Source organism: Euprymna scolopes, chromosome 22 (assembly GCF_053919585.1).
Source record: "Euprymna scolopes isolate OS-2025 chromosome 22, ASM5391958v1, whole genome shotgun sequence".
NCBI lineage: Eukaryota > Metazoa > Mollusca > Cephalopoda > Sepiida > Sepiolidae > Euprymna > Euprymna scolopes.
Genome location: NC_136503.1, coordinates 30,820,403 through 30,840,752, shown reverse-complemented (window position 1 = coordinate 30,840,752; position 20,350 = coordinate 30,820,403). Strand labels below are relative to the sequence as shown.

General features: G+C 32.7%; 1 protein-coding gene across 1 annotated transcript in view; it reads left to right on the top strand.

The window, feature by feature from the left end:
- LOC145243941 (mitochondrial coenzyme A transporter SLC25A16-like) overlaps positions 1-20,350 on the top strand; it is an 87,617-nt gene that overhangs the window by 38,591 nt on the left and 28,676 nt on the right. Inside the window, exon 2 of the mRNA XM_080107069.1 lies at positions 19,287-19,379. Coding sequence (XP_079963195.1) covers positions 19,287-19,379 — 93 coding nt within the window. The remainder of the gene's footprint in view (positions 1-19,286; positions 19,380-20,350) is intronic.

Sequence of the window (20,350 nt, the reverse complement as noted above, 5' to 3'; positions counted from 1 at the left end):
TATTTTAAAAATGTCTCTATTATTATATAAGTCACTTTGTGTGTGTCTGAGTTCCTTATAGGTTCCCAAACAGATGAGCCTATCTTTTGCAATTTTCACACAAAGCTAATTTATATGCCTGGCAGTGTTCTTAGATATGTTTTGTACAGAAATTAATTCGATAAGTATCGAAAATCAAAAAAAAATCCCACTCTAAAAGGTTTTTCTTATAGATAAAAAAGAATTTTTACACGTTACACCGGCAAAGAAAGTTAATAAAATTTTAGCAAAATATTTTTTCTTAAAAAGAAAAAAACAGAATTATTGACATCTGGAGAGGTATAGCTCAGTGTAGAGTATTCAACTACGGATCAAATGATCGCCTGTTCAAGCCAGAGTGTACCTCACCATTTTATTTTAATGTTTTCTTATTAATGAGTTTAATTTACGATGAAAGAAGACATTCCATTTAAAATCGCTGCAAATCATTTTCTTATTTTGCATATTTTAAAACTAAACATTAATCAGAAGTGACTTTTCCAGAACATTCATTGTCAAGCCCAAATATCAGCTGACATGATATTGTAAATAAACACAGACGGAATTTGATGAACGATATTATCATTATGTTTTTATTTTTTATATATTTTTTTTGCGACTTAGTCCATCGGGCAAATTATTCCTCATAATATATAATATTCAATAGAGGATTGATTGTGTACACAATCTGCATAAATTAAAATATCATGTTGAAGCATATTGTACGACCGAGCAACGACGGGCATCTAATTAGTTATAGTTATATGCACACACCTTGGTAAGATTGGTAGAAAGTCAAAAAGTGTTCTATTATTAAAATACAATTTTTAAAAAATTGAAATTTGAAATAACAATAAAATATTTGTTAATTTTTATTTTATATGGTGTTACAGAAAAATTTCTGTTATGCCATAAATAAATAAACATATGAGAGAGACAGATGGGGTATCGAAGGGAAATAACTGGAGCTATTTAATTATTAATTACAATATTTTTATGACAGTCAGTACTCTTAAATCATGTTAATAGCAATACTTTAATAATAAAACTTAATCATAGTTTGCAAATAAATTCCATAAATAGGAAGTGACTTTACATTGGACTTGCAGAGTTGTCAAAGGTAACAATTAAATGCACTCACGTTAAAAGAATAATAATACAATGAATAAATTACAAAGCCTGTATGGTGTGGATAGATTTTAAATTTAGATTTGTCTGTTAATTATAGTGTCCGTTTTTTTTGTTTGTTTGTTGTTGTTTTTATAAATCAACCGAAAGAATCAAATGACTGAAAAAAAGCTTACAAATATATTATATATATATCCTGTCTTGCTAGAGTTCAAAATAGACTTCTTAGCCTCGTAGGAGATGTCCTTTTCTCTTCCCTGCAACCTTTATCTCACAGAAGAGATGGTGCGAGTTTGTCTCTGCTTTATCATTATTTTCATGGAAAGTGCTCGACTGAGCTCCAATCTTTGGTCCCCCCCCTCGCCAAACTTTCACAAGAAACACTCGTCTAGCTGAAAACACTATCAATAATTCCCCCCCACCACCACCACTCTTTATCTGTGCCTAAACCTAAACGTAGATTCCATGAACAAAGTTTCTTTCTTAGAACTGCACGCCTGTGGAATTGTCTTTCTGCTTTCCACCTGACTACAATATGGTTGTCTTCAAGTCCAATGTAAACAAGTTCTTGATGAGCCGTTTTACTTAACAAATTTACCGAATTTCTATTACTAACGATTACTATATTGTCCAATTGACTACTGTACACTCTTAACTCTTATCCTCCAGTGGTCTCTGGCCTTGATAAGTGGGTATGCCTATGTAAAAAACGAAAAAAAAATTTTTTTTTTACAATCACACTGTTATGAAAAAGTCATCTTATTCTTTTAATTATGTAATTTTTGGCATGGGTGTTCAACTAATTATACATTTGTAAAATCATTGTACATTTCTATTAAAAAAAAGTGTTTTTTTTTTTTTACTCATCTTCACACTTAACAAGGCATATCACCACTTGGACATAAGCGGCTACTAATTAGGGCCATGCCTAAGAAAGATTAAGCTGTTGGTTTATGTTGCATTTGAACTTCGGCATGTCAGTGCAGTCAGGGAAGCAGGTAGCAGGAAGGAAATTCCAAAGTTTAGCTGTTCGAGGGAAGAAGCTATAAAAGTAGAAAGCAAAGGAGCCTCAACAGTAAAGGGGTGCGATTTTGTTGCTAAGCGGGTTTGTCGGGGATATGTACTTTGAGGGGGCACAAGTGCAATGAGTTCATCAGAGCACATTCGATTAAAATACTTGTAAAAGAAGCATAGGGATACAACATTGCAGTGATAGGACAGGGGTTAGAGCTTAGTTGACAAATCGGGTCCTATTAGATTAGAGACCCTTTTTTTTTTTTTTTTTTTTTTTTTTTAGATCCTATCCAAGAGGGAGAGACTAGTGGTAGCAAACAAACAAATAGTTTTACTGTGCTTTTGTTTTATTAAAAACTAGCGGGGGGGTGTCCGGCGTTGCCTGGGTGTTGGAGGTGTAAAAGAAAAAAAAGTATTGGTAGGCTCGAACTCAAAGCCTTACCTCCCAGCATGAGTGCCAGGGAGCTTCGTTTACTACAGATTCAGTTTCACTTTATTTATATGGAAAAGCCAAACAAACATGCGGAGAGTAAAAAAGATTGTGAAAATAACGTGTAAAAGTCGCCAAATAAAAGATACACGCGACCTCGTTTCGTAAATCGTAGATATTATAATCTAGGTAGTATATAAAAAATTCTAAGAAGCAGTGAGCGCCCCCCCTCCCCTCCAAAAACCTTTGCCGGACATACAAAAAATGTGCACACACTAACACACATTTTGCCTTTTATATAAATAGAAGAAAAAAGATAGTAGATAAATATTTCAAATAGGTATCCCAAATCGACGCAGTTTAGATTGTGAAAAATGGGTAAATATAATGAATTTCCATTCAGTTTCAAGTGGTGATATTTCATTTATTTATTTTTTATTTATTTATTTTTTTGATTATTTTCAACAAAATTAACATTTTTCTCTTTATAAATGTACAATTCTTTCTCTTGTGTCATTGGTAGTTTTTTTTGACTTCAAGTTAGATGATGAGTAATCGATTTTTTTCTTTTTAATCAGCAAAGAAAATGTTTTTTTTTATTGTTTTTTTTTTTTTTTTTCAAATTTGGTGTGCATGATATTGTGTATTTCTTTGCATCGAAGCATGATCCCATCTTAAAGGAAAAGGGAAACTCATCAGTTTAATAAACTTAGTCAAAAGATTTTAAATTGTCTTTCATCAAAAAATTCCAAATTGAAAATTTTATTGAATAAAATACTAAAGAAAATGTTTCCTCATAATCAAATCGTGTTTCTGCCTATTTTTACATGGTCAAAATCTGATTTTTTTTTATTCATTTACTATTAAAATCTATAAAATATTACAATTTCGTTTATAATATAAATTGTTGATGGAATGCTTCTCAGATTTTAGTTCTTGAGTGATAATTCTTTCAATAATAAAGACCTATGTGTACTGAATAATTGGTGGCAGTAACTCTTCTGAACACTATAAATTAAATATAAAATTTATTTATTTGGACTCCTGTTCTCATCTTGAGTGTTATTTTTCACAAGGTTTCCACCAATCTAACCTCTGATCTTCTTCAGGTGTATCTTGTTGAACTAGGAAATCTGCTCAAAAGGACCTGTGGCATAACAGATAAAGTACTTGGTAAAATTCAATGTAAGTGACACTCTTCTGGAAGTCTAAGGTTCAATCCTCAGTCTGGGCGATATTCAGAATATAATTAGGAGTTCTACCCAGTTATGACTGAAACAAGAGCGTGCTACCAGCTGTGGATTAAATAAAGGGTTCTGTTCAAAATTCGATGCAGATTTCTGAGTTTGACACAAGATGAATATGAAGTTTCCTCCTGGTGCACCATGAGGGATCTCCGACTAGAGTAAGCAGTCAATAAATTTGATTGAAAAATAGGCGATTTCACCGATTTTGATGACAAAAGTATAGAAATATGGAACATTCGTTAATCCTCATTCAATCCTGAGCAACGTGGGGTCTTCCTACTAGTGTGTGTGTGTGTGTGTGTGTGTGTATATATATATATATATATATATATATATACACACACACACACACACACACACACACTAGTGTGTGTGTCTGTGTGTACACACACACACTAGTAGGAAGTATATATATATAACTACTTAATTTACTCACATAAAATTAATATACGAAAGTATAGATTTATGCGTAAACTTTAAGTATTTACTTAAAAAGTGCTCAATACGTAGGTAGAGCTAGTTAGTAAGTTATAAAATGTATATGGCGATTAAGCTACACTGAATGTTCCACGTTTCATCCACTCTAGGATTCTTCAGGCTTATGCGCATAAGCCTGAAGAATCCTAGAGTGGATGAAACGTGGAACATTCAGTGTAGCTTAATCGCCATATACATTTTATAACTTATATATATATATATATATATATATATATATATATATTGAGCAAAGTCTAAAAGAGCAAAGCCTCAGTTAAATGTATTAATATTTTAAAGTTGCTGTGCTAAAAGCATTGAAGATATATGATAAACTTGATAGGTGTAATTACTTAGAACAATTGTGAAATTATTAATCCGCTTCACGGGGAGAAATATTACAAAATAGAATTATGTGTACGATCGTTTTGCAGATTAATAATTTCACAATTGTTAATCTTTCATCTTCTCTCTCTCTCTCTCTCTATCTATCTACCTCTCTCTCTCTCTCTCTCTCTCTCTCTATATATATATATATATATATATATATATATATATATATATATATATATATATATATATATATATATAAAGAGCAAATAGTTAATAAAACATGTTAAAAAAACTCTTTGAAAAAGAGTTAAAAACATATTTAATTTGAAAAGGAAACACTAAATAAGTGGATATCCACTTATTTAGTGTTTCCGTTAGCTATTTGCTCTTATTATAAGCTCGATCTCCTATTTGGTTTTATCAAGCTTTTACATCTGGTTGAGATTACTTTATAAATATTAATTCTTTAATATTTATAATATACTTTAGTTTTACCATCTTGGATCCTTTTGGTAAATTTAATTGTAATTTTTATTTTATATATATATATATATATATATATATATATATATATATATATATATATATATATATAAATGCACACATATATAAATATATAATTTTAAAATTCGATGTTTAAGTGTAAGGAATCTGAAAATTAATTTTAAATAAATACTTTAGTATACGTGTGTGGGGGAGGAGGCTGTAGTGTATCGTTCATGTTTGTTGAATAATCCTTATTTATCTCTTTTCCGTTTCTTGTTTGAATAAACTTGTGATTTGATCAATATTTCCCCAGCTGTTTATTCTCACATTGGCAATTGTTAGATTTTTATTTTATTGCTTCGACAGTAAAATGTGTCTATTTTGTTATGGAACACAAGTTGAGGTGAAATGATTCCGTTTTTATAGCAAGTGTTTATTTCTTAATTTATTTTAGATCCATTTATAGTTACTAGCTGAAATAACCATCTTCCGATAGGTATATAATAATGAAACAATTGGTAACCTTATTCCTACCAAATTCCAAGTTTCTAAGTATAATAGCTTAAAATACGCTCGACTAGAAACAAAATCACACCCCCTTCTCTTTAGAGTTTTCCAGGTGCCAGACGATATTCAACTCTTTTTTTGAATCATTTGCCTTTGCAATCGCTCTCTTCACTCCCTGATTCATAACTGTACCAAATATGCAGAAACTTAAATGCAATTTAAACAAATATCTTGTTACCTAATTCCCCTCGCAGCTTGCCCCCTTATAAATCTGATGTCTATAACAGTAGTCCCTTATGCTTCAAGGTCAATATACCTGTATAAGAATATGAGGTATGTGTACAGTGCGATGATGTATGGAAGTAGAACTTGACCAGTAAGGACTAAAGAAGATTGAATCTGGACAATCTAAAGGAAATGTCTGCAAGACAAGAGACTTTGATGAAATGTTGAAGGAATGCAAGGTTTGGGTTAGTAGATGTACAACAGTTAAGATAGCCAGTCCAAGTTTAGTGGAAGGTCAATGGGAGGAAATTATAAAGTTGAACTTGAAAGAAAAATAAATAAAGAACTGGCCAAAGACTGATTAATTTGGAATTCAATTTCTTCCATTTCTATCCAATGCATGCCAGCATGTAAAACAGGTATTAGGTTTCTGAATTTTTGAGATGATTAATTATTCATATTATTTGGATTCTTCGGACTACTGTTCTCATCTTGAGTGTCATTCTCACAACGTTTCGGTCAATGTAACTTCCAACCTTCTTCAGCTGTATCTTGTTGAACTCTGAATGTTTCTGTCAAACTCGGGAATTCGAACAGAACCCTTTATTTACTTCATGGGGGTAGCATGCTCTTGTTCCATCAGCCATGACTGAACAGAGGTCCTAAGTAATTCGCAATTGTATTTTTTTCGATCACCCACACTGAGAATCGAACCTTCAACCTTCAGGAGAATATCACTTTTTCCAAGTTCTCTAACCACTGCGCTATGGGTCCTTGCAGACCAAATTCCTGAGTTCAACAGAAACATTGCCTAGTTTGGCAAGATACATCTGAAGAAGGTCGGCAGTTACAATGACTGAAATGGTGTGAAAATGACACTCAAGATGAGAACAGTAATTTGGAGAATCCAAATATGTCATATAGATATTAAACCGAATATGATGATGATGATAATGACATTTGTGTCCTATCAAATATTCTAGAAAGCCATATTGTATTTTTTTCAACATGTGTTAGGATCGGTATTCAGTGGTTCATGTGGACCAGTTAACTTGCTATCATTAACTTATTTAATGTTATTTGTATTTAAGTAAAAATAGACAGTAACGCTGATATTTATTTTTTAATTGGTAAACTACCAGTGTTTGTATAATAAACAGCTTTGCTGTCTAACATTTAAATAACAAATTGTTTTAAAAGATGTATTATTGATATTGATATTATTATGAGGGAGGTGAATTTTTTTCACCTTTTCGGAAACAGGAAGATAGAGACGAAAATCATTTTAACTTCATAGATTTTGAAGATCCTTGCCCGAGGATAAGACCAAATTTGTAATTTTGTAAAGAACAGCTCAAACGAAAGAGTGTAAAAATGTTATAAATAAGAAAAAAATTGAAATTAAATAAATAAGAAAAAAATCTTTTTTTTTTATGACACACCCAACACTGAGACGTTTTCTATTAGTTCAGTAGAAAAGGCAATGACTGAGTTGTATACTTTAATTTTCAGCAATTTCTTTACCCATTTTTGCTTTAAATTTGTATATAACTAGCAGGGTTACCTAGAGTTGCCCAAAGCAAAAATGCAACATTAAAACTTCTATCTCTCTACCTCCCTTTATTTTTTTTCTCTTTCCCTCTCCCATTTTCTCCTTCTTCTCCCCAAACTCCTCTTTCTCCTTCACCCAACCCATTTCTCTTTAACTGGAAACACATATACATATATTATATCTCTCCTTTATATAATAGACTTCTCATGGAATTAGTCAGAATTTTTTTTTTTCAAATTACTATATAATAACACCAAAAAACTGCCATATGATGAAACCCAGCTCGACCTTCAGAGAATCAAGTTTTATTTTTAATTTTAAATATTATTCATCCAGGGCAACACTAATCAAGACAATACCAACTTGATGGTGGTCTGTTTTGTACTTTTGGATTTTTAGTTGGACGTACAAGCATACATACATTTTTATATAATAGACTTGCAGGGGAGGGGTTATCGCTGGTCATAAACAAAAAATTGTGACAATGAGAGAGGGGGCAAAAAAAGAAAAACAGGAGCGAGGAGGAGGGGGCGTTGCCCTGTTGTAAAAAAAGATTGTGACAACAGGGGTGGGGAGTGGGGTGTCATCAGCCAGAAGCGAAACTGAAAGCAAAATTTGGTCAAGAAAATGATGTGTGCCGGGCGCGAACTTGCATAATTGAAGTTAGTAACCGAACACTTATCGATGTGTTCACGATTATGTAGATTCTATGACGTTGCAAACTTAGCTACTCAAAATGAAAGAAGGTATCGACGATTCACACGTGCACAGTTTGCAAATTGCGTTTTTATCTGACCCCCTCTTTCAAACAAAATGATATTCTTACACAAAATAATGGATAATTTTTTCCAATTTGATATTTTTTGCCCAAGAGATCGCTCTTTTTAATGATGCTGTGTTGGTGCATAGGCTCCAGTTCATTGTTCATCTGATTCCTTTTTGAAGACATCACAGGATTTGAACTTGATGGAATACACGGGGTGGGTTGCCATTACGTTCCCCATGGCTGACTCGCCTGTTTGCACCTATCCATTCTCCTTAGATCATCCGCATAGCTGCAGTTGAATAACATAACTCTTAATATCATAGAACCGTTGATCTGGTACAGATTTATTCTCCTCCAAGGTCATCCAATGTCCTGCTGCCAACGTCATCAGAGTTACCTTCTCTTAGATGCATGTCTTGACTAAGATTAGGTGTGCATCTCTCCCAGTGAATTAATGTGCCTCCAGATACCAACCTGGAAATTTCTTATGATTCGGTGTGGTACATACAGCACCTAGCCTTCCCAAATGATCACCCATCTAGTACTGACCAGATCCATCGTTGCTTAACTTCGGTGATCTAGCAGTAACCAGTGTGTCAACGTGATTGTGCTGTATATTGTCCTAGGAGAACTGAAAATAACTGACAATGATTGCACTTTTTCATAAATATCTAAAAGTACTGTGGTGGCTGAATAGAGATACGGCTTGAATGAACGCTAAAAAGCAAATGGCTCTAATTGCTTACTCTTTTTCTTTTTCTGCTTTGTTCAGATTCACTATCTTCGTCACTTGCAAAAGCAAGTTAGTTATCACAAGAGCATGTTTACTCAAAGTATTTTCAACTCAAATTTTTAAATCATTTCACACTGTAAAAGTAATAAGCTAATGCAAACTTAGAAACTCCTATAAGAGCAGTGACCAAATAAAATTTTCCAAGCCGTACAATGAAAAGGACTCCAAAATGTATAATTATAATCCTCACCCATGAGAGTGGGCAAGGTAGAAAGGGACACTTCAATGATTCACATGCAAGCCTTCTTCATCTCTCACACACTAGCAAGAGTCAGGCAAACAGAAAAGAATTGCTACCTGCTCACACACACTAACAAGAGCAAGGTAAACCAACACACATACACAATACCATGCTGCCAAATACTTAGATATGTATATTACTTACATTTACATATTATCCACATTATGAACATTTTGACTTGTGACTATTTACTCAACTTTTTGACCAATCATTTTCGTGACTGAATATAATTTTTGCTGCTAAATAAATTGCACTTATTAAAAAAAAAAAAAATACAGAAAAAAATTTCTGATATACACTTGTGCCCGATATTATTCATACCCCTCGGATCTTTGAGATTCTATAAGAATATTGCTCAAACCAGAAGGTAGACAATATTAAAGGGATTTCAAACAATAAATCAAGCATAAGCATTTAATTTAAACTCAACAAATAAATAAATTATGCAAGTTTGAAACATTATACAAAGAAAAACAATAATGGCACTAGTTCAAAATTATTCATACCTCTCTTACTAATAGTCAATAGCATGCCCTTTATTCTTAATAACTGCCTGTAACCGTTTTGGATATTTATCAACAAGGTTTTTACAAGCATCAACACTGATTTTTGACCATTCTTCAATGCAGTAGTTCTCCAAATCCCTCAAATTTCTAGGTTTCCGCTTTTTAACCTCAGTTTTCAATATGTGCCAGAGGTTTTCGATAGGGTTCAGGTCAGGACTCTGGCCAGGCCATTCCAAAACATTAATTTGATTATCCTCAAACCATTTCTTGACTATTTTGGCAGTATGTTTTGGATCATTATACTGTTAAAGGACCCAGTTTGGTCCTAAATGGAGCTTCTCCGCATCCTGTCTAATGTTTTTCTGGAGTATCTCCAAATATTGCTCCTTCTTCATGGTTCTATCTATCTTGACCAAACTACCTGGACCACTAGCCGAAAAGGAGTCCCAAAACATTAGGCTACCACCACCATGTTTCACCGTGGGTATGGTGTTCTTTGGGTTGTAAGCTTCTCCTTTCTTCCTCCAAACGTAAGAAGCATCCATATGGCCAAACAATTCAATTTTTGTTTCGTCAGTCCACAAAATACTTGAGAAAACGGACTCTGGAGAATTCACATGGGTCCTAGCAAACTTTAGACGTGCTGCAAGGTGTTTTCCGGTGTGCAATGGAGTCCTTCTTGATCTTCTTCCTTTCAGACCATTTTCATGCAGAGTCCTTTGCAATGTTTGCCTTGATATTTTTATGCCAGAAGACTCCAGATTTTCTAAAATGTCCTTAGTAGTGGTGGTTGGATTTGCATTAACACTTCTTACAATATTCCTGGTGGCTCTAGCAGACAGTTTCCTTTTCCTTCCTCTACCAATCAAGTTGTTTGTTGTGTGGTGGCTCTGGAATTTTTTGATGATGCTCTGTACTGTTGCTGTAGGGACCTCAAATTTCTTGGAAATTGACTTGTAACCTAAACCATCCTTATGTGAATTCACAATTTTAGTCCTAAGATCATTACTAAGCTCTTTTTTCTTCCCCATTCTAATAATTTTTATTCTTTTATTGGTTTTCTAGTTGATATCATTTTAATTTCTGAAAAATGCAAAAATCGAAATGAAATTAATCAAAGGTTGTATAAAAGCATTCAAAATAAGAATCAAACAGGAAACAGTCAGAAATTCGATTAATACTGAAAAAATAAGGGGGTATGATTATTTTTGAACATTGCAGATTTTATAAATAGCTGTATATTTCTTTTATTACAAGTATCCCGAGATTTTAAAATGACGAAAATGATCAGAAGAGGTTTATTAAGAATATGTATCAATATGGACGTAAACAATAAATTCTTACAAAGTTACACCTAATAAACTCAATTTTCAAGGAGGGGTATGAATAATATCGGGCACAAGTGTACCTACTAGTCATGGAACAAAGATTCGAAAAATCACATAAATGATCAAGTATTTTTTTTATAAAAATAAAATAAAAAAATTAACACCTTTTAGTGATTTTAATGCCAGATGTATCCATTATAAGGCCGGTTTGGATCTTGATAGTTCAAATTGAGTTGTCTCCACCTTATTTGTACATTCTGACCAATCAAATCGTTATGTCTTGCTTAGTCATAAAATTTGATTTTCTTAGTCAAACAAAAAAAAAACTACTTGATTGATTTACCTGATTTTTAAAATATAATATCTTCGTTCTGTGATGAGTATGTACATCACGGGAGGGGAGGGACATACAAATTGCTTGTTTTTCTGGTGTAAATTGCCAATGTGTATATTAATAAAATTTGTTTTTCTTGCAAATATGAGACTTGAATTATTTTTTATTTGCTATGAATTGCTTATTTATTGAAATAAATAATGTAGTAGTATGAAATAAACTAAACTTAAAAAATAATTTTATTCCAATATAAATATATCTATAAATATAAAAGCGAAAATGCCTGTGTGTATGTATGTATGTATGTTCGCTTTTTGTGTATGTCTGTAAAAGGCTTTTATCCGAGAAGCGGGCGGTCGGCTCACAACTTCTTAAAAAATTTTATATCACATATAAATCATAATATCTACGAGTTAACAACGGAGCTTGCCTGTCTATTTAATTTGTTTGACTTTGAAAAGATAAATATTAAACATTTTTCACTCGACGCATGTGGATTAGGTTTTTTCGTATAATAAAAGCGACACTAATTTTGGCGGTATTTTTCCGGTTGCGATCGCCGGAAATGTCCGAAAGCAATCGGGTTTAATCATTATGGAAATATTTTCCTTATATCAGACAATTGCTATTCAATTTGGACAATCCCTTTTTTATGGGGAGCTGGTCCCCCCCCCCGAACATCTTGGGAAAATAAAAATAAAAAAAAGCGTTCCTGCAGTAAATAAAATACTATCCCACAGTCAAAGTTGACCTCATTAAGTCATTAAAATGTGCACCTGCCAATTCTAAATAGTTAAATAAATTCAAATGTGTTTCTGTTAGTATTTTGCTGTGGTCCAATGATTAACGTCGCACATTTTTTTTTCACACTTTAATTTCCAAATTTGCCTCAAGGGTTCAGGTTTGATCCTCATACTTACCTACCAAAACTTTTTTTATATTTTACCCCCCCCCCCAGAGTTTTAATTTACCCAAAACCACACATACCTCCAAACACCTGGTCAACGCCGGGTACCCCCCGCTAGTATATAATATAAATCTCACCTGTCTGTTGAAATGTATGTATGTATGTATGTATGTATGTATGTATATATGTCTGCCTAAAACTTTCGACAGAGGCGACGGATTTTCACAAGATTAGTATTATTTTGAAGCTTGACCCTTCGGACAACAAATATCGAAAAATTGTCCAAAAACATTAATTCCTTCACCCTCAACTGGGCACTTTTCTACAGGGAAGTGTCGCTTTTTTTGCTGATATTTTCGAAAGTCATTGCCTCTTTTCGATTGTCTAGCCTTAATTTAAACCTACGTCACTTCTGGCTTGACAATGGGCACAATAGCTAACACATCACATTTTTTTTTTTTTTTTCATGCTCTTTTCCTCCTTCACGTCACGGGTCCGAGCCTACCTGCCTACTATAACGTTTTTTGTTCTTTTTTGCTCAACCAACACCTTTCCACACACCTCCACTTTCTTTTCCATCTTCGCGTCACAGGTTCAAGCGCACCTGCCTACTACAACTTTTTTATTTTTTTTGCTCAACACATACCTACAAACACCCGGGCAACGCCGGGCACTCAGGCTAGTTCACCATAATACATTTCGTTTTCTTTGTAAACAACTCTGCTATTTAAATAAATCTAATAAAGAAAAAAGAATAGAATCACTTAATGACTCTTCAAAATTTGAAAGGAATTCAGAAGCATTTAAACTGTTGAATATAAAATTTTTACTGTCTTTAACATTTTTATGTATGGAAAGTTTGTGAAGCTATTTATACCCAATCATTTTTTAAGAAAAAAATGTATAATTTAATGACTAAATGATACTATAAGTATTAACTTTAACTTTCAAAGTATTAGTTAAAAAAATATTAATAATTTAGTTTTAAAAAATTCTCTTGAACAGCGCCAGATAATCGCAGCTTTTTCTTTCTTTTGTTTTTGTTTTAATAAGTGTTTGTAATTCACTTCCTTTTTTTTTTTTTTTCTATTTTAACAAAAGAAAAACCGGAAAGTAAGAAATATCTTTTCTTTCCTCTTTATGTAATTTCCTTTGAATCCATTGGCTTATTAACTTGTCTGCTTTTGTCTTAATACAATTGCTATTTTGTTTTTCTTTTGCAGATTTTGAATGGCACTGTTTCTACCCAGGGACATTTCTTAGTGCTTGTGTAGATTGGTAATCTTTTAAGTCAACGCATTTCATATGAAAACATTATGTACTTACGTGTCATGTCGAAATTAGTATAAATTTTTAAAAAAATAAAAAGATGAAAGTAATTCTACAATTAGTACTGTTTGAAAAATGATCTTTACTCTTTGATCAGGAACCTAGAATTCCACAAAAACAAAAACCCTTTCCAGAGAAAGCTTGATCATCTAGTAAAGGTAATTAATAAGTCAAAACATCTTGTTAATGCTGAAAAGACCAGTAATTTCTATAAAAAAAATAAGCAAGAATATGACAGCCTAATACTTAAAAACCTCACGAAGGACTGCCATAAGGTGAACAATAATAACCTTATTGATTTAATAAATAAGAATAGTAGAGAGATTACTGATGACTTGCAAATCAGTGAAAGTCGGCAGGATGGGGGGAAATGAAATGTATATCCTTTTGAAGGACCATAAGCCCAACTTCATTACGAAGCCAACAATGAGATTAATCAACCTCACACGACCTGAGATCGGTATGATTAGTAAGGAAATCTTGGAAAGAATCAATCTGAATTTGAAACAGCAATTTAATCTAAACCAATGGATAAACACTGCGGATCCTGTTAAATGGTTTATCAATATAAGAAAAAATATGCTTTTGTACAGTTTGATATATGTGATTATTACCTACCAATCACAAAGAATCTTTTTGAAAAGGCCATTGTATTTGCAAAAAAACATACAAATACCTCGGATGATGACATCCGAATTATTAACAAGTGCCAAACTGCAGTCCTGGTTAGTAACGGCAAGCAGTGGACTAAGAATGAGCAAAATGAATTTTTTGGCATCTTAATGGGCTCCTTAGATTCTGTAGAAGTAATTGACCTTGTTGGTCTCCATATCTTATACAATATAACAAATAATAAGGGCATAGATGTAGGTAACATTGGCCTGTATCGAGACGAAGGGTTGATTATTGTCAGAGACGCTACAACTGTAAAATGCGGTAGGATAAGAACTAGCCATAGAGAAACGAATAATTTTGGCTCTAAGGTAGAGATAAATAGCAACCTAAAGCAAGTTAACTTCCTTGATGTAACATTTGATTTAGAAAAAAATGTCTTTAAATCCTATATGAAAGATAATACTAACCCTATCTATATAAATCCACACTCTAACCATCCACAATCTATTATATAAATCTCACCTGTCTGTTTAAATGTATGTATGTTTGTATGTCTGCCTAAAACTTTTGATATGTGCAACGGATTTTCACGAGATTGGTATCGTTTTGAAGCTCGACCCTTCGGACGACAATTATCGAAAAATTGTTCAAAAACATTAATTCCTTCACCCTCAACTGGGCACTTTTCTACAGGGAGGGATCGCTTTTTTCACTCGAATTTTCGAAATTCACCCCCTCTTTTCGATTGTCTAGCCTTAATTTAAGCCTATGTCACTTCCAGTTTGGCGACGGTGCAACAGCTAACATGTCACTTTTTTTTCATGTTCTTTTCCTCCTTCGTGGTATAGGTTCGAGCCCGCCTGCCTGCCTACTACCATTTTTTTGCTCAACACACAACTCCAAACATCCGGACAATGCCAGGCACCCAGACTAGTCTATTATAAAGCATATACCATTTTCAGTTGAAAGTAGAATAAGCAATAACTCATCTAACGAAGTAACGTTACAAAAATATTTATAATACAGCACTTAAAAATAGTGGATATAAAAACGTAAATATTAAATATAAATATGCTAATACTAACAAGAGTAGACCTAGAAATCGTAATAGGAAATTGATTTGGTTTTCACCTCCCTTTAATATTATGTTAAAAACAAAATTTGGTAATAAATTTTTACAACTTATAAATAAGCATTTTCCACCAGGAAATACACTGCATAAGATTTTTAATAGAAATACTTCAAAATTAAGCTATAGCTGTTGTGACAGTTTGGAAAGACTCATAAAAAAACATAATAGCAATATATTAAAGACTGGTAACAATGAAACTAATAATATAAAGGAAAGTAATGTCATTAACAATTGCAACTGTCAAATACCTGAGAAATATCCTTTAAATAATGAATGTTTAACCCCATCAGTAGTATACCAGGCAAAAATATTCCCAGAAGAAAATTCAAGAGATGAAAAGTTTTGTATAGGAAGTACCCAAATGAAATTTAAGAATAGATGTAATGGGCATGCACGTTCGATGAACAATCAAACGTATGAAAAGGATACCTCGTTATCAATACATTATTGGAAATTAGGGAAAACAAGACACCAAGGTTAGAGTGGAAAATAATTAAAAAGGCTAATACATGCCACTCACTGCACTCAGTGTTTTTTTTATGACTTTCTGAAAAACTTGACCTAACGAGATTTAAGAACTGGGACAAACTATTGAACATTAAACAAGCGACTGCTATCTTCTGCAAACATTTTAAAATACATGCACTTAAGAAATTGTAAATTGACGATTATAAATAATTTCTTGACTGTAACTACCTAAAAAGAAATAAAACCTTGTCCTATGACCCGGCTCAACCCATATAAAATGAGGAATAATCAAGGGTTTTTTTTTTGGTTTTTTTTTTGGCTCTTTCAAATGTATAGTTATATATATTAGTAAATACTGTTGTGTATCTTGTGAGCTTATTAAATTACTAGTCATGCTAAATACTAGACAGATACATGTAAATTGGGCAGCAAAAAAAAAAAGTTACTGATATAATTATTGGCCTTTTTTTGAACGAATTTTGTCAACACACTTATATAGTATATGTATGTATTTTGTAAGATATGTTAAGTGTGCAATTAAAAGAAAAAAATTATAGTACATTTCGACGTTGGATAGATATAATTTTGAACCTATATTTCATTTACGTAATGATATAGAAGTGATCTATGAATAAAACTAAGGTAAATACCCTTATATGGGTGTGTTTGAAAGATTTGTCATTGCATTAAAAATAACATAATTTGTATTCATAATCATTAATAAGTAAATACGGTTGAAATTTTTAATGTACGCATATATTTATGTTGTAACAAAGTAAATATTTTTTTATTTAATTATAGGTGTGTATAGTTAGATGCATGTGTTAAACATGTATATATGTGTGGATGTTTCAATGTATGTACGTGTATATATATATATATATATGTGTGTGTGTGTGTGTGTATAAATGCATGGAAGGTTCGTTGTGTGTACATATATGTATGTGTATATATATATATATATATATATATATATATATATATATATATATATATGTATGTGTTGATGCTATTTTTTAGTAAATTGTTTTCTATAAATTTCAACGTGATATTAGAGTATGTACTCATATTTTTAACAACAAAAGTCATTACTTTTAAAATTATAACTCTCATGTGTGTGTGTCTGTGTGTGTGTATATATATATATATATATATAAATGTTTGGAGGTACAAAATTTATATATACATTTAAATAAAAGGGGCGGAAATCTCAAAGCTCTTTCGACTATCATCTCGTCAGGAGAGAATCGATAGTATAAAAAAATTAAATAACAATGTCGAAATAAAGAGCAAAAGGGGGGAACGAGTAAACAAATACTAAAAGTGCCAGAAAGACGATTAAAAGTAAATTTAATTGGTGAAAAGCGTTTAAAATGGCACCGCGAGGGAAGGACAAAAAAAAAAAAAAAAGGGGGTTATCAAATTTCCCCGAAGAGATTCAACGCCTTCACCGTATCCTTCTGCCGGCATAAAGATGGTTTACGAAAGGCAATAGAGACAGACTCCAAAATTCTTAAATGATTTTTGGAGTCCGCTCTATGCAGTACCTCAAACCACTCTATTTTATACTGATTGGCACAACATGGATTATCAACCAAATGTTGGCCAATAGCAGAGTCCAAAGTTGTAGAGCAAGGGAGATTCATAGATCCTGCTCTACCCTGTCTAATTTTAGAAGGAACGTGTTGGTTTATACGAGTCCTCAAATGCAAGGAGGTCCGCCCCACGTAACCAGCGTCACACTGGCATGAAAAACTGTATACAATGTTACTATTGAGGACGTAAGGCAAACTATCCTTGCAAAAAGGAGGAAACGCAGGTCTAACAGTATACACTAACCGCAAGGAAACAGCATAAAAGCAATTAGTAATGCTTTTAACAATCTGTTTGGTTATTTATTTTATATTTGGCTTTTATGCTGTTTCCTTGCGGTTAGTGTATACTGTTAGACCTGCGTTTCCTCCTTTTTGCAAGGATAGTTTGCCTTACGTCCTCAATAGTAACATTGTATACAGTTTTTCATGCCAGTGTGACGCTGGTTACGTGGGGCGGACCTCCTTGCATTTGAGGACTCGTATAAACCAACACATTCCTTCTAAAATTAGACAGGGTAGAGCAGGATCTATGAATCTCCCTTGCTCTACAACTTTGGACTCTGCTATTGGCCAACATTTGGTTGATAATCCATGTTGTGCCAATCAGTATAAAATAGAGTGGTTTGAGGTACTGCATAGAGCGGACTCCAAAAATCATTTAAGAATTTTGGAGTCTGTCTCTATTGCCTTTCGTAAACCATCTTTATGCCGGCAGAAGGATACGGTGAAGGCGTTGAATCTCTTCGGGGAAATTTGATAACCCCTTTTTTTTTTTTTTTTTTTTTTGTCCTTCCCTCGCGGTGCCATTTTAAACGCTTTTCACCAATTAAATTTACTTTTAATTTCGACGAGATGATAGTCGAAAGAGCTTTTGAGAGATTTCCGCCCCTTTTATTTAAATGTATATATATATATATATGTACATATATAAACTACTTCATTTACTCACATAAATTAATATACGAAAGTATAAATTTATGCGTAAACTTTAAGTATTTACTTCAACAGTGCTCAATATGTAGGTAGAGCTAGTTAGTAAGTTATAAAATATATATGGCGATTAAGCCTGAAGAATCCTAGAGTGGATGAAATGCGGAATATTCAGTGTAGCTTAATCGGTATATATATTATATATATATATATATATATATATATATATATATATATATATATATATATATATATATAGTAAGTGCCCATTTATAACCCTGTATTTCCTTGTAAAATATAATCTCCCAAACCTATTTAACTGTTCTCCCCACCTAATTCTGGTAGTCATCCTGAAATGAATATTTAGTATAAAAAGTTTTGTATCTTGATCATATTTTTTCAAGTAATATCCTTGGCCTGACAACATGATTTCTCTAAAACGGGAAATTACAGAAACATGTATGCACATAGGTAGCCGTTTATTTGTATAAATGAATTTAATATATATATATATATATATATATATATATATATATATATATATATATATATATATATATGAAATGAAAGGTGATGCAATGTTTACTTGATTTTTTTGCAATTTATGATAATTATAATAAATATATCATAAATTATTTATACTAATATATATATATAATAAATTGCAGTTTCATTTAATGCCATAACCAGCAAATTCTAGCATTGCTACAAATATAATTTGCTGATTTCTTTTTGTCCTCTGATGAGAAGAATAGCAAGAATAGCATTCTTTGAAACTCAGCGGAATAAGGACTTTGGAAAATTTTTTGGGAGTATTCCGTCGAACAATATATTTGATTGTAAATTTCAATTTACAGTTTTAATTTCTTTTCTCTTATATATATATATATATATCTTAAATTTTCCATTTCTTTTTCTTCAATAATAGGAATTGCTGGTTGTTGTGCAAAAAGCACAGTTGCTCCTTTGGATAGAGTGAAAATTTTACTCCAAGCACATAATCGTCATTATCGGCATCTGGGTAAGTATATTTTTCTTTTAACTTAATTACCATATCAGTAATGATATGATATTAACAAACATTATAATTATGTTTTATATAATTTTGACCTATAAGAAAACTCATAAAAAATTACATAAACAATTCAAAATATAAGAACAATACTTAACTTGTTTGGAGTCTGAGTCTGAACAAATTCACTGTTTAAGAATCAGAGTGAGAGTAAATTCACAAACTCCGATTCATCATCATATTCAGTTTAACGTCTGCTTTATCTGTTGGGTCACTTTAAGAAATTGATTTCCAAAGCAATCTCTCTCTGGCCAGACCATTGTGTATATGTGGGGAAAATACAGAAGCTTACTACAAAAACATGCTCATGTCTGTTTGCCCTGCGGTCTGAGAAGGAAAACGAAAAGATCCAAGATGATGACTGGTCTTTTAATGTCCATAGTCTCGCACAGTTCTCGAAAAATCATGTCTCACACGTGATTTTGAGGTGTGTCCGGGCACCATAAAAGCAGGTTGCTGGGGGGGGGGAGTGGGCAGAAACGTTCAGACCTTTGTAGAGTGAACATATTCAGACTTTTCTGAACGTGTTTACATTGGACTTGAAGGCAATGATATTATAGTCGGTCCAGAAGCAAGCCAGCATAAGTGTTCCATAGGCGGGCAGTTGTAAGAAAGAAGCGTTCAGACCTGTGTAGAGTGAACATTGTCAGATTTTTCCAAACTTGTTTACATTGGACTTGAAGGTGGCAACGATATTGTAGTTGGTCAAGAAGCAAGGCAGCAGAACAGTATGCCATAGGCGGGCAATTCTAAGAAAGAAGCGTTCAGTCCTGTGTAGAGTGAACATCGTCGTGCGACTCGTCAGACTTTTCCGATTCAGTATCACTCTGTCTCATTTTTATCACTTCCACCTATGTTTTCCTTGACCAAGAAATTTCATTGATTCTCTCAACATGGTCATGCTATCAAAATCTAATCGT